The 16726-nt window shown below is 37.6% G+C and overlaps 1 protein-coding gene across 1 annotated transcript in view; it reads right to left on the bottom strand.

The window, feature by feature from the left end:
- The window catches only part of SEMA5A (semaphorin 5A), a gene marked incomplete at its 3' end in the record, with an annotated part of 211185 nt that overhangs the window by 73314 nt on the left and 121145 nt on the right, over positions 1-16726 (bottom strand). Inside the window, exons 10-11 of the mRNA XM_084217356.1 lie at positions 16426-16633; positions 5207-5324 (exon numbers count right to left, since the gene is read on the bottom strand). Coding sequence (XP_084073482.1) covers positions 5207-5324; positions 16426-16633 — 326 coding nt within the window. The remainder of the gene's footprint in view (positions 1-5206; positions 5325-16425; positions 16634-16726) is intronic.

Consider the following 16726-nt stretch of genomic DNA (forward strand, 5'->3'; position numbering starts at 1 on the left):
CACAACCTCTTTATTCTGCTGTGCAGGCATGTTTAGACTTCAGCCACACACAATAGCAGTGTCCACTGGAGAGATGCACCTTCCAAACAGCAATCTCTCCTTACAATTCCTGTAGCTGCATAACTTCCACAACTTCTGACCAATTTGAGGCACTGGATGCCACCACCATAGCAATAACAGAAATCACCACAAACTGTTACCTTTCACAACCATGCTTGCATACCTCTTGATTGCCTTCCCTACTTCCTGAAGTTTTCCAGTGAAAATGGAACCTGGAGACTGACTGAAAAAACCAAGATCAAAAGGAAGAGCCAGCAGAGGATAAGGAGAAATGAAGAATAAATTCTCCATGAGGATGATGAGACACTGGAACAGGTTTCCCATGAAAAACTGTGGATGCCCAATCCATGGTATTGTTCAAGGCCAGGTTGGATGGGGCTTAGAGCAACATGGTCTAGTGGAAGGTGTTCCTGCCCTTGGCAGGGGGAATTCAAACTAAATGATCTTTCAGCTTCCTTCCAGTGAAACAATTCTAAACACAGATGCTGAAGGGTAACAAAACTAGGCTGATCAAACTCAAATCCCCATGATGAGTGTCTTTTTTTTGAAAACAGATTTTTTTTTTCATCCTTTTCATTAGGATGAAATGTGGTTTTAAACATGACAGTCTCTAAATATTAAATGAAATTCTATGTATGAATCCTAGAAACATTTCCAAAAAGCAGAACCTAACCCTACATGATGAAACACTTTGCTCCCACATAATTCAATTCTCAAACCCTTTGGCTGGAAGGTTCAGACCATTTTCATCTTGACTGGAATGCTTCCAACAAGCAGCTGTAACACATTTAATATGAAATCTTCATTTCCCAGATGAAAAAAAAATAGCTAGAAAATGAGTTTTTTCTAAAGAAAATGGGGCAGGACATGGTAAATTCAGCTCCCAGACAAGGCAAATTTCCATACTATTCTTTTAGCAAGGTGTTAATCTTGACAAATCTGTGATTCTGAATAGAAATTATGGCCACTTTTTAACTTTAATGTTAAGGAATTTGCCTTTTGTTTGCTTCATGTTAACTTTGAGTCAAGACAACAGCACCAACAAGTGCAAGTAGCATTTAAATTCACTCTTAGAATAAATATGAATCACTTGTAGTCATGCATTTTTCATCCAATGTGTGAGAAGATAACACTTTAATATTTGCTCACATATTGAAACAGGAATTACAGTTGTAGATTGTCATAACTGATCTGAAATGGTATCTTCCTTTACTATTCTTAGTATTTTAGCAGTGGTGAGAGAAGTGTACATTGCACAAATACTTTGAAGACACAAGATATTAAATTACAACGTAAGGCATGTTTCCACTGACACTCTGGATGTTGGCTGATTCTTTCCACTGTGGCAAAGATACCATAATTTCACTACTAATTGCAATTCCCACAGTTTATTTTTCACAATAGTCACCCGTGCAAGAACATCTATGTGTATATTCTGTCAGCTACAACCAACATAAACATCATTAATAATTTCAAAATCTGTTGACACCTATTTATTGAAAATAATTCACCAACCTTTGCTCATGTGGAGTTTACATTGATGGGTTTTGTAAGACAACAAGAAATAATATTTCCTTTTAAGTGACAAGCAGATTCGTTCTCTCTTACACTGCTGGTCTAACAAATATTTATAGCCCATAAACTAACAATTCTATACCCCCAATCCAATTATGTCAGAGATGTGAAAATGCCTTTGCTACTTTCTGGTTCTGTGCTGCATCAAAACATCTTTATTGTTGCACCTACAGTTTTAAACTAAAGCTTGTCTATGGTTACACAAGCTAACAGCTGCCTATGTTTACCATAATACATATTAAGTGTTAGAGAAGTATACATAAAACATAGCTGAAAGCTTGAACTCAGAAGGAAAAACTGATGACATCTTCTCTTTCTTCATTATTTTTCCTTGCTCGTGCAAAGATCATCCCAGTGGGGTCTCTGCTGTTCCCCATGACTCACCTGCTCTGTCTCTCTGTGAATATCTCCCTTTCAGAAGTGAGATCAAATAATCTCATCATAAGACTGCAGGAAAGCAAAATATACCAATGAGGGGCCTTTGCAGCCCTCACCAGAATCCATGCCCATTAACCTTTCACCATCTGACACCTCAAGGGCAAAATCATAGTCAATGACAATCACATCTTGGCATGGCTGCACTCTGCTTTCCCTCTCTACCACCTTGGTTTTGTCACCCTTTCTCTTCTGCAGATACCTTTAGACCTTTCTTCCTTCTTGATGTCCTCCAAATAATCCACCTGTGTCTCAAGTCTCTCTGCACACACCTCATCTTCCTGCTTTGTGCCTCTGCGCTCTGAGTAAAGGTCACAATTTTTAACTCTGTCAAGAGATCTTTAGTTTGAGATTACTTTTGGTAGAATTTAGTGAGTCTGTAGAGTTTCCTGAAGCTCCTAATGAATTCAGATCTCATACTAAACTTTCTCTAGGAATAACTGCAAAAATAAAGCTATTTCATGTTGCATACTTCTGTTAAACAAACAAACAAACAAACAAACAAACAAACAAAACCAAAAGCACAACCAAAACCAAAATCCTGAAAATAATTTTTAATTTTTTCTTTTTTACTCTCCTTATAAAAGCTCCTAGATATTTTTAAGTGATGGATTGCAAGTTGTCCCACTGAAAAATATTTCCAAAAAATAATGAACATTCATTGCCATTAAAACTATTGGATGAATAATAGGGAGACATGACCAACTGGAAAAAGATCAAACGTGCCATAGCATTAATTAGTGTCCATATTTATGCACAATTGTTGTACTCATGACAACTAAAAGAACAACCTAAAAATCAAATTAAGAATTAAATCACAGCAAGATAACCAAAATAACCACATTTTTCAAAACTGTTCTTCTCTATCTCTCCCCTTCACCTCTCTCCTCTACCATGACCTGCCTGTAAGTACTCAACCATATGAATAATTCTGTAAGAATTAATTTCTCAGAGGAAACTGGTCACACTTTTTATTCTGGACTAAACTATTGTATAAACAGGCCTCTCTCTCGTCAAATTTTAGAAGAAACTGGTCATTCATTAATCTAAAAAAATTCTACAATGTTAAAAAGATCTGAGTAATTTTACTAACAATTAAGATGTTGGAAGCAGTTGGGACCAAAAAAGGGAGAGTAGGTTTTGAATATTCTGTTATGTTCTGCTTGCAACAGTGTCTTGAATATATCTAGCACATGTTAAGGATGCACATTGGTCAGTTGCCTACAAAATTAAATTAATTACATCTTGGCTTATATATCCTGTGAGCACAGCACAAAAAAATGCTATAAAAACAAATATTTGAAAGCCTCACTAAGCAAAATTGTAATTGATTGCAGTTTGCCAGAATACTGTGTTACTTCAGAGGAAAGTTTCTGTGAAGTTTTCCAATCTGTTCAGTAATCTGTTACTTAGTGTATAAGGCTTTAAAACAGTAAAGGCGTCAACCCACACTTTTCAATTTAGATAATTCTAAAATCTTCCTTATATTATGCAAGTTCAAGCTGCTCAATGACAAAATGTCTTTGGAGTTTCACCATGTCTTTGAAGCTCAGATCAGCAGGGTATGTCCCACAGCTATGGATAAATTTCTTAGCAAGACTTAGGTGCTCCCCTGCTTTGACTAGACTGCCATATCCTGTGCACATGTCATATAATAGATACTAAATAATTGTTTTTCCAGTTGAATGGAACAGAATGGAAGTATGCTTTCTAAATTATTCTTCCCTCCACCCCATCTTGGCCTTCTGTTCTGTATCTACAAAAGAAAATAAGGGCTAATGCCACAATTCAAAGACTGAGCACATGAGCAGGCTGACTGCCCATGCAAATACCAACCAAATAAGGCATTCCAGTAATCACAGCATTTTCCCCGAAGTTGCTCCTGATTTCAGCTCAAATGCTAACGCAGATGAATCCAACACAGGACTATTTTATTAGTCCTCTATGTGAGAAGGTGAAGCAAAGGACAGGACACAACATAAACATTTTTTTTAAGTTTTAAAAATTGGAAAAAATGTCTTAAAAATTGCTATTTAACATCAAACATAGTCAGAACACAGGTGCACATTCTCAAGGCCCTCAGAATCAGCGTAGTGTTTTTTATCTATGAGGCTGCTGCAGCACATGTAGAGAGCACAAGTCAGAGCTGGAATAAATTTGTATTGATTTTGCACATCTTTAGTTCACTGACAAAGCCCAGCTTAGGACAGAGAAGTGTCATCAAGATGTTAAAGGGAGCTTGTAAACACATGGAGATAAGAACACAAATGTGAGCATAAGTTTATAGATGCATGTGTTTCACTGGTGAGTGGGGACAAGATCAAAACATCCTTATTAGGAATGAAAGTAGACTTGATTGGAATGGCTCCCTCCTCCTGGGCAGAAAGACAAAGCAGCAAGGATCTCAAAAAAAAAAACAAAAAACAAAAAAAAAAAAACCAAAAAAAAACCCTCAATAGCACAAGAAAGATCCTTCTTAACCCTCTTTTTGCATGGTCTTGAGTGAGGGAAAAGAATGAATATTAAAACAACCAGATTAAAATTAAAAATGATATATACATATCAAGTTTGTTGGTGCTTTTTTATATTATATTGAATTTATTCAAAATCATTTTAAAGAGAAGTGTTAAGCCATTGTAAATATAAACCTAGCATTTATAGTAATTATCACCTCTGTTGTTAATGTGTGTGAGCCTTAACTCATGGAATTCAGCCTTCCAATTCATGGACTTTAGAAGATGTTATTTGGTTTTTATATTACCAATAATAGTCCTAAAAGAAAAGATTATACCATTAGTGATTAAATATTTTCAAAGCACATAATGGAGAAAAATTCTGCAGGGAAAAATGTCAATATCACTAATCTTAGAAAGGATTTGTTTTCAAGGTGGGAAAATAGACATTACAGATGTCAGACAACCACCCTTTGAAATTACTCTAAATAACTTTATCATAGAAGTAGTTTAATAAGAAATAGAAAAGAAATTAGGTATTCTGCTAAAATCTGATGGGAAAACCTAAGGAAAATGACATTAAATGCAGTTTTCTGAGCTTGAAAAATCAATGCCAGCTCATTTTCATGAAATTCACATGGAATCAAAGGTTTCAAGAGACAAATGAATGCATTTGGACTTACTGGACACACGGTGATGCTTTGCTCCCACTGACTCATGCTCAGACTTTCTTCCAGCGTTGTGCATTTCTTCATCACCATGTCCCAGCCACAATAAGGGTCTTGGGATCCAATGCATGCACTGCGGATGAAAACCAATCAGATAACTGGGACATTTATCTTCATTTGTACTGACCAAAGATTTCTAAATAACTGTGGAGCATCTCTTGGTTTTTCATAGGCACATAGTGGAATTGATCCCTGTTGGGGTACAGCACAGACAAAATGACCAAAACCAGAGGAAAAATTAATTTGAATGCCCATAGAAAGCTAGGATTTCTTTTTAGTGCATAGCTGAATTTCTGTCGGCATGCATGGTATGCTGTCTCGACTGACTGTTGTACTTAATTACTAGAGAATTACAGAAGTTCATAAAGAGGGTATATTGTCTGCTCCAAGTAAAAATTTCAAAAGGGGAGGGAGGGGAGGGGAGAACAGATCTCATAAATATGTACAAAACCCTACAGGGAGTATGCAAAGAAGAGGATCCAGGGTCTTCAGTGGTACCCAGTGACAGGACCAGAGACCATGGGCACCAACTGAAACACAGGAGGATTCAACATCAGGAGGCACTGTTGCAAAAAGAGTGACTGAGCACTGGCACAGAGAGCCCCCCGAACTTCTGCAATCTCCTTCCTTGGAGACATTAAAAAGCCATCTAGACACTTCCCTGGACAACTGGTTCTAGGAGGCCCAGCAAGAACTGGACCAGATGACCATCAGAGACCCTTGACAACCTCAAGTGTTCTGTGATTCTGTCCTAACTAATTTATATGTGATATTTCTATTTATCTCTGGCACTCCTTATGTACTTCCATGTTAACACTTGACCAAACGCAGACTTACTAATTCCCTGGAGTGTTATTCCAGAATACCATAATTACAAATTTCAAATAATTCACTTCCACATTCCACTTGGCAATGTGGATTAGCAGTACCATGTGGGAGCATAGTTCTCATCTGCAAAAAGGGCACACTGTAAGAGGCATAACAGTCAAAATGGTTGTGGGTACCCCTAGTCAGGATTCTAGCCCAAAGATAAAGCTTCTTGTTTAGGGAATTTGCTGTTCAGAAGAGAGTTCCCACTGTTGGCTCCTGCAGCTGTGAATGCTTGGCATTTTTGTAACTCAGGCAACACATTTCCATTTAACTATTCAGAAAGTGAGAATGAACATTAATGCAAATTATGGAAAATTTAAAGTATCTTGGTCCTCCAGAGTTTGCAAGATGTGATGTCCAGTGTTCTCCTTCTGAGTATCTCTGATAAAGCATGTGTTTGATGAGAAAAGAATACAAAAACAAACTAAAGGCTGACAAGGCACAACTGGTAGTGTTAGCAATGGTAACACTGACATGCCAGTGTGTGCCTCAAAGTCAAAGTGCTCAATTTTCTAACTTCAAAGTTCATATTTATAAACTCAGTTATTATGCTTTAGAAACTTTTTATTAAAAACAAAAATATTTCAAAGTCTTTTGAAATGTACTTTCCCTTAGAACCATACTCCCTTTTTAGTGGGAGCCAGCTGATCCTTCTCCCACTCTGGTCTTAGACACCATTTCCTCTTTTGCTTTTGTTTTCACTTTACTTCGATTCCAGCAAATCAAAAAGACTTGCACCTTTCATTATAAGTCACTCAGAAGTTTTAAGAAAGGTGCTAGAAACATATTTTGAATGTCCTTACAATTTTCTGGTATCAGAACAGATCCTAGTTCCGTGAAAGAAAAGAATGTTCTTGTACTGCTATGACAAAGAATGTTTGATCACTCTGTGAGCACTGAGTGGGTTTTTTCAGTAAATGACAAGGTTTGGAGTGCTCTGCAGCAAGGTAAAATGAGGTAAATCTTTTCAGAATTTAGTTTAAAAGATCCACTGAGCACATGAAAATTATCATTTTAAGAAGTTAATAACTCAGCGAACCTCATGCAGATGACAAGAGGATAACTTCCTCCACAAATTAGAGGCATTACCATTCTTCAGTAGTGGTTTTCTTTACACTACAATACAGAAATTAATCCTCTAAATATATGAACTATTTGAAACAGAGCAACAAGAAATTTTTTCAGAGAAATATTCCTCACATGAGAAACTCTAGTTTTGCTGAGATTTTTTCTCTAATGTGCTATTTGTCCCAGACATTATTATATTTTTATTATATTTAAGCCTCATATTGTAAAAAGCTTGATTTTTTAAAATCTTATATCCAGACAGAAAAAAAAAAACCCTACAAAACTGTAATTCAGTATCATCAACCTCACTGTGTCAGACATATTCAGATGTGGCAGGACCTGACTTAAATAACTGCCCTGTTCTCAGGTATTGGCACAACAATTCTTTTCTGTTCTCCACCCTGCCTCACATCTCAGAGGGTCTCCTTATTTCTTTTTTTTCAGATCACCTATATCTCTGAAAAGTGGAAATAGTTTCTTTAAAATTTAAAAGAGGGAGGCAATATGAGGGTAAATTTTTATCCTTACTGCCTAATTATGTCACCTTTTAAAACCATTTTCTTTCCTTTGAGGGATGATTCCTTTGATTTAATGTGTGAGAAACAGCAGCTAATTATTTTTATCTACTATGCCTAGATAAAACAGAGAAACATATTACAAAATAAGCTAACATATAAAAAATCAGATAGAATAAAGCTTGTAAGTATAAAAATATCAGAATTTCTCTCTGAAACAAGAAATTTAGAGACTTAATGAGCAGTTATGTGTCCTTAAGAAAATTTCATACTGTTTTAAGTCTTTTTTCATGAACCTCTCTCGTAGGAGACAGCAGTAAGAGGAACAGCTTCAATGTGTACATGAAATAACAAAAAAAAACTATACAATGTGGCTGTCAAATTTATGTCAATTTAATGTAACTAGGGAATGTCAAAAATCAGATACCACTGCACATCTTTATCTCCTTTTCCTCCCAAATCTCTGTCTAAATTAAAGTCATTTTAGATGCCACTATTGAAAAATTACATAAATTTTAAAGTAGGTATTAGGTATTTCATTTGACAGGGCTCTTTCAGACTGTCACATGGCAAATAGCAGAGCTAGATAATATATTTTGTCATCTTGTCTCTAGAAGTATACCTTACATCTCAATTTCAGCACAGAATGAATGTTTTGACTGTTAATCCCAGTAGGCACCAGCTCACACCTCTAAGACTTCACATGATTTGTCCCAGCACTGCTACACCTGGCACTTCTGTCCAGGCAGGAAATTCAGGACATTAATTAATTAAACTGGTTCATTTGAAGACCCTTGATGCCACTTACCCTACCGAGTCAGCTCTATCTGCAAAAACATTCAACAGCCCCTGGCTTCTCCTGACTGATTCCAATTGTGCTCTGCGTTGTCACTTCACATTTCTTTACCAAATGTACATGATAGGTAGCAGAGTGTGTCTCCTGCAAGGCACACATTTGGCAGTGGTGCTACACTTTGGCAATGGATTTTGACTGACTACTAACAAAACCATAAGCCACCTCACTCTAAAGCAAGTCAGTAAAAGCCAGGTAATTTCTTCAGCTATTTTATAATTATCATCAAGCAGGCCAGAAAAATTGTCCTACTTCAGTTATATTTGAGATGATTTATTGAGTCAGAAAATAAGGCAGAATTGAATAAAATTCAGAGCAAAATATGTTAAAAATCCCATAGACTTTCAGACTTAAAAGAATTTATGAGTGTTCCAAAGAAGAAAAGAAACCCTCCTTAGTTTAAAGGCTATATCATAATATCATTAATTTCAAAGAGATTTTAAATTTCCTTTGAGGGCAAGAATATATTCCCATATGAATATGAAAGTGCCAATCAGGTATCTTCTAGAGCTGTAACATTTTATTCATACAATATATATAAATGCAAGAGCTGCATCTTCTAAGACTGTTACAGAAACATTTTTCTGTCCTTACCTATACACAGCATTTCAAAGCACTGAGTCTCCTGACCCTTTCAATAATTTCTACTGAAATATCCACACCTACATAGTCCCAATTACCACCAAATGTGACCTGACACTTTGTATATCTAGAACTGAACCAGGGTCACCACCTTGTTTTGCAGAAGACAGGTTCATCACTGCAAATTCAAACAGAAAACTGAAGCTATAAGCCTGTCTCCTGTTCCAGATGCACAGTTCTATCCATGTCTGAATGAATACATTAATGTGATACCAGACAAAGGTTCCTATCAGTGCTTTCATTGCTACTGGTTTTGCAGCTATATACATATATACGTGTGTGCAATGGAGAGCAGGCATCGAAACACACAGATGAATGATCCAGGAGAAGATAAATGGTAGGGACATAACTTAAAAAATCCTAAGTAGCTCAAGCTAAGATGCATGTCAAATATTCAGAATACTGCTTAACTCTCACCTGAACTGGTAGGAAAATCAAATCCTTTAATCATCTCAGACACTGAGAAGACTACCATTGTCTCCTCTTATTTTAATTTTTGTAGCATACTCCAAATACATTTAGATACAATTTAATCTTGCAAATGCCGGCCTTAAACCCACAAGGTCCTTCCATCAAATCCAGAATCAGAAATCTATGTATAAAAGCTATTTATATTAAACAATTCACTAAATGTTGATGCTTCCAAGTGACTATATATGGATCAAATGTGAAAGACAATTTTCAGAGCGTCCTCTCGACACTCTCCCTTCAGATATTTATATCCATTGATCTCCTCTCAAGGCTGAATGGGTCCAGCTCCCTCAGTCTCACCTCATAGAAGAGATGCTTCAGACCCTACTCATCTTTGCTTCCCTGCACTGCACATGCTCCAGGAGGTCCATGTCTTTCTTGTCCCGAGGAGTCCAGAACTGCTCACAGCACTCCAGATGTGGCCTCACCCGACTACAGGGGCAGGATCACCTCCTCGACCTGCTGGCAGTGCTCTTCCCAGTGCACCCCAGGATTCCATTGGCCTTCCTGGCCCCCAGGGCACACAGCTGGCTCATGGATAACCTGTCTATCCAGAACCCACAGGTCCTTCTCCACAGAGCTGCTTCCCAGCAGGTCACCTGCAGTCTGTGCTGGTGCCTGGGATTATTCTCCCCCATCTGCAGAATCCTGCCCTTGCCTCTGTTGAATTTCAGAGGGTTCCTCTCCCTCCACCCATCTCTCCAGCCTGTCAAGGTCCCTCTGAGGGGCTGCACAGACTTCTGGAGTGTCGCCACTCCTCCAGCTTGGTGTCACCAGAGAACTTGCTGGGGAGAGATCTGCCCCTTCAGCCAAGTCCCTGATGAGAAGTTAAACAATGCTGGGCCCAGTACCCACCCTTAGGTGACACCAGAAGGCCTCCAACTAGACTGTGACACTGATCACAGTCCTCTGAGAGCTGGCATCCAGCCATTTCCCAATCCACCTCACTGTCCCCTTGTCCAACCCCCACTTCCTGAACTTGCCCGTAAGCACCTACAGCTACTAAGAGTAAACAGACTGAACTTAGAATTCCTGAATCTTGTGATATTTTAAAGCAACAAAATTAATTACATCAGGATATATGAAAACCACAGGACTGTTTTAAATTTTTCTCAGGTCACTTTTTTGTTTAAAACAATATCCTACTAATAAAATCCAAATTGCAAATATGTAGTCAAGTCTTTCTGGTTTACTTACATCTTTGCAAAATAAATGCAAAAGACATTTTCCTTACCCTCATAAGGCTTCTTCAAGAAATAAATTTGGAGCAGGCTGTAAAATTCTCGTTTGACAAAAATATCTGCTCACAACACAATACATACATACATACATACATACATACATACATACATACACACATAGATCACACTTTGGAGGGTTGTCACTAAATATTGTTATTGCAGCAAAATGTAAATGAACCATTTGTCTCTGATGCATTTTTCAGGACAGATAGACAGACACTTTCTGCAAAAGCTTTCATCTTCTCAGAGGCAGAAAGGGTCAAGCTATTTCCTCTTCAGTTTGGGACTAATATTCTACTACTTTTGAGTGAAAAAAACTTAAAACTGTGCTTATTTCATAATTCTGCTGACTTTAATAGTGTCTGTAAGTACACATCTACTGAAGATAACTTTTCAGTGTATCTAATACCCGAAGAAAGAATTACCATTTTTAATATGTGCTTATAATCTAGCCTTGCAGATAGAAGTATGGTTTATCCCAGTCTGGGAAATTTATTAGGACTCTGATTCTGGAATATTACTCTGGAATCAATAATTCAGATCAGTCCTCATGTGTTTCTGACATTATAAAGCAGCAGCAGATTTCTCATATTTAAACTGGAATAAGGCCTGCATATTTTGAAATCAGGAAATCCACCTGAATATCCAAAAATAAATACTTTGGAATGATTATTTCCAAACAGCAATTTCAATTCCATTTGTTGGCAAGCTCTTCTGGACACAACCTAGTAATGGTTTAGACCATATACTTGTTATTAGTTTGTATAGTATCAGTACATAAGAATAATGATTTTACTACTTAATGTAATAGAGTGTTTATTACCAGGAAAACAGGTTCCTACTGAGTCTGAGGGTACTTCTGAGGATGACAAATCTACAGCTCGAGCAAAATAAAGGAATGCAAAAGTGGCTGAAATACTTAAATCAGTAAGCTCATGAAAGAGCTTACTGGACTTCTAGAAATGAAATAAAGTATATTGTTTTCATCTGTTAGTTTATTCAGTACCCTTTTTAGCATTTTGCTGATAGAGTTTTCTTGTGTATGTACAGATTGCTTAACTGAAGGCTCACAAAGACACCAAAATAAGAATAAAGTTCAAAGAGCAAAAGGTTAGTTATAGCTATGATAACATTACTTAGCAAGACAAGCTTGTGACCCAGTAATATCTTAGGCATATACTGTAAAAAAAAAAACCTCAAAAATTTCCAGAAATTGGCAAGTTTTTTTATGTCAGAGAAGTCACTATTTGTACAGCTTTTAGCAGATGGCACTATTTGTTTACTTAGACATAACATCACCTAACATACCATAGTAAGATTAGTTTTCAAGCCTTTCAAGTGAGTGAAACCTATCTCCCATCAGAAATACCAATCCTTGACCCTTACTGGGTAAGTTTTTAAAAGACATTGGACTGATACAGACTTTTGTTGTCCTTTCAGAACTAATGCACTGAAAATGCCAGTACAAAGAATAACTTTGACAAATTTGCCTCAGAAAAAATCACTGCTATCCGGGGTTGCTTTTGAAGGCTACAGCTGCCAACAAACGAAAGCTGACTGTTTCTTTGTTTCAGGGTACAGAGTCTCTACCCCCATACTACAGATCCTATTCCTTATTATGGATGCATAGAACCTTCAAAGTGAAGCACAGAAACTGAAATTTTAGAGAGCTTAAGTTATCTTCTCATGATAATTATTCTGTTTATCTCACATTATAGTTAATTAGCAGATATTAAAAGGTCAGTCGTGCTTCATGCTTGGCCTACTCAAGCACATGCTTCATGCTTGGCTCCATCTCTTCTTCTTCTGAAGAAGGAGAGAGAGATGGTGAATCCATCTGTGAAAATAGCTCCAGTGAATATCATTGATGAACTTTTGTAAAAGTTTGATAAACATGTGAATTGCAATACCCAGGTGATAATAACCTGGTCAAACCTTAGGGATTTTCCCTAAGGAGAACTGAATTTAGGTAACTGCTCTGCTGCTTCCTGCACCTTGAAGATGGCAGGGTTTCTTTGAGAACTGATTCTCCAAAGTACTGGCACATGCCAAATTACTTTTCTCTAGCTGACTCTCAAAACCAGCACAACTATGACAGGAGGTTCAAAACTATTCAGGCATTGGCAGAAGTCGGCATGAGATACCCTCTCCCTGCCCTCCATGGAAACTGGCAATCCCAATATCTGGCATGGGAAACTCATGAATGATAGAAACATCAGGGCATAATGGAAAGTGCTGAGCAACCTAAACAGTGGGTGTGACAACAGGTTTTGCCCATGGTAAGGTCTGCTGTCACAGTAATAAAGTGCAGCAAACTGCACTTAAAACACACCAAAAAAACCCAAACAAACCAAAAAAAACCCCAAAAAACCCCAAAAAAACCAAACCAAACCAAACCAAAACAAAAATGCCAAAACATTCACCTCCAAATACATTTTCAAGAGCCTTTGTGAACAGTGTTTAAAGGAGTAGAATCATGACTGGAGTGTGCTGAAGCAGATGGAATATCTGTCAGAGCAGCAGCAGGTCACAGGGTTCCTCCACCACTGAAAAGTGCTGGAGGAACAGACTTATGATGTGCAGAGCATATTAGAGTGATTATTAAGGAGGCATAATAAATTACAAATAAAAGCAATAACCATATGTTTTAGAGGCTACTGTGGGAAGATGAAGCAAGGAATAATGAAAAAATTCCAATGGACAATCTCAAGAAAATTATCTTGACATTGAGATATTAGCTCATGAAAGAGTCTGCCCAACAGAGGGACTGAAGTTGTATTGTCTGAAAGCTCAGCAAGAAATGTAAACAAAGAGATTAGATAAGATTAGGCACTGATCACTCTGCCATTTACAGAAAGGGAGCAGGTGAGGTAGCACGTCTTCAACATTTTGACTTTTTAAGGCTGTTAGTCATACACAAGCATGCCCTATTCCTCAGTAATTATGTGAAGTGGACACTGAGTACATGTTCTTGATCTGGGGAAGAGACTCTAGTTATCATTGATGGAATTTCAAAATGTAGCTTTGGCACAGTTATACAGCCGTAAGTATGATACATTTGAATACATAAAATAATACAAAAAAACCCCAAAAAACACTATGCTCCAAGGTATTACCTCAGGTAAAGTTTACCCATAATTCTGCTTACCCATTGCTACAGTATAGAAGTAATAGCTAGCAACATAATAGGAGAATGTGAGTATTAAAGCACCCAGAAATGCAATGAGCAAGTTTTAGATGTTTCAATGCCTGGAGAAATGTATAGCCCCAAGTAACATACTTGTACTCTGTCCACATGCAAAAAGAAAAAAAAAAAAAGAAATCCAGCATAAGCCAGGAAAAAAACTAGTCAAACCAAAAGTAAATTATAGGAGAGAGAAAGATTACATCTGCATTCTTCAAATAACCTGAGTCCCTAATGCTGGATGAAAAATTCCTTTTTTTTGGTCTGGATCACATCTGTAAATCCTCTCCTTTTTCACAAAACAGAGCTAGAATTGATGGTGAACTCTTTAACCAAGAAGAAAGCAAGGATGGCAAGTCTTTTGGTGTAATGAATATTTAATTACTACAAGAGAAGTCATACAACTACAAAAGACATGATTGAAAAACCCCACAAGGAATCATTTTATCTCCTTTTAAATAAGTCATTCCACTGGAAGATGAGATTGCATATACCTCTGGGCAGAGGAATAGATTATCATTTGAGCAGTATTTGAAGCATTTAACTACTGTTCTCAGTAAAATGGGAAAGGCACCACTTCTTTTTGTTTTTATTTTTGTTCCAAAAGAAATTTTAAAAATCAGACAATTAGAGCCCAGTGCTCAAACAGGGAGAGGAATGAATAGCCTGCAGCCAGGCATGGGGGCTGGGATTTGAAACAGCAGCCCTACACCCTGCAAGGGCAGAAGCATGTTTGGGCTTTGCAGCTGGAATACAATTGACACGCCTTGGGAATTGTCCTGAGAGAAGCAGGGGTACCAGGGACCTTGGGCATTCACTCCTCATTAAAAACAAAGTGAGGCACCAGCCTTGAAATGTCCAAAGTGGACTACAGGCTTGGTGTAAATACTCACCACCACACATCCTTTTACAACTCTCTGAAGCAAGGAAAGATGAAATTTCCATGGAAACTGAAACTTGATCCTATGTAGGCCACTAAACCAACAAAATGCTTGAAGCAGAAACTTGCCCATATAAAACTTTTCCCTAAAGTAAACTTTGCAGGACTTCCAGTGGGGCTTCAAGTGTTCTTCTATTTCAATAGAAAATGCCAAAAATATGCTACATAAGACAGCATAAACAAAAAGGGGCTGGTAAAAAACTGTGAAAGGTAGAATTCTTCACTTCCCTAGTCTACTTGTTTTCTAGGGCACACCTCTACCTCTAGTCTTGTTTTCAATCCAGCAGCCTTTCACTGGCTTCCTGCATGGTACAAATCCCCGTGGTGAGCCAGGTCCCCTTGGAAATGTCCTTCCTCTGTCACCAAGCCACAGCTTTACTACACCTGCGTCCCGTGGTCACTTCCCTGCTGTGACCAACTGTGTGGTCCCTGTGACTGCCAGAAATGTCTCTACCTGCAAATGGCCACGCTGCCTTTTAGCAGAGGTGTATTACCTCTGCTGAGCAAATAATGTCTCTGCGAGCCTGTATGTTAAACAACGTGAAGCTAAAACAAGTAAAAAAACAACCACACGCCTCTGTCACAGTTCTCAAAACCTCATGACTGGTTCATGAGTGTCTGACGTAACACAAAACAATCTCACTGAATTACCAGGACCACACATACCACAGGAAAGGTAAAACTAACTAGGTGAAATTAACAATCTCTAATAGCATGTCATGCAACCCAGATGTATTTTCAGATAGCCTTTTGAAAAAATTGTGTGCTGAACTTTAAGTCCCTTGACTATCATTATACAGTCTACAACCAAGCGATTATTTTTAAGTTATCCCCTTTCTTTGATTGAACAACTACTGGCTGCATAGCCCTTTTACCTAGTAGAATATTCACATTTTTACATTACAGTTTGCTGACCAATACTACCTTTAAGTAGTCACTTTTGATTGAGTACTCTTGATTCTCAGTTCATGCAACCCAATTTCTTTCTGAGTTCACAGAGATATTGTTTATTCAGTTATAAAACACCTTTAAAAAAACCCCAAAAAATCCCTAAATTTGTTCATGTCCCAAACTTTAAATATATTAAATCAGCAGCTAAATGGCACTTTACCAGATAACTCTTTTCTATATAAAACATTTCTTACTGTTTCACTTAACAATTTAAAATCTACATAATGACACTTCAATTCCTCAAGAGCCTTATCTAGTCCTAACAAGTTAGTAAAAGTAGTCAGAGCCACTTTTGATACACAGGGTACACAGGAAGTCATTGTTGAGAGAGACAATTAATTTGTATTCCTACATGCAGCCATCTACCCTTCCATTTTTCTCCAATCCCCTGCAAGTATTTTTTTTTTCCAGTCAAATAAAACTAGCTGATTCTCCATACCTGTATGTTTTGTAAAAGAGACATCTCTTCAGGGGGACCTTAATCACATGTTCCTGAAGACCCACAAAAAGGACACTCTGGCTGTGCAGGATCTGAAGGCTCCTGATGGGCTCTCGCTGACTTTTCGGCAGGAGTTCAATTTCCTCAAGCAGGCAGCTGCTTGAAGTCTGGTTCACTGGGGCAAGTACCTTCTTAATAGTGCCATAGTCTGAAAAGGCAAGAGGAAAATGAGTTACTAAAAATCACACTAGCTGCTTGGTGTCATTCAGTGAAAAACTCTTTCTGTTGGATGTTTTCAATG

This window comes from Fringilla coelebs (genome assembly GCF_963513975.1).
Source record: "Fringilla coelebs genome assembly, chromosome: 1".
Taxonomy (NCBI): Eukaryota; Metazoa; Chordata; class Aves; order Passeriformes; family Fringillidae; genus Fringilla; species Fringilla coelebs.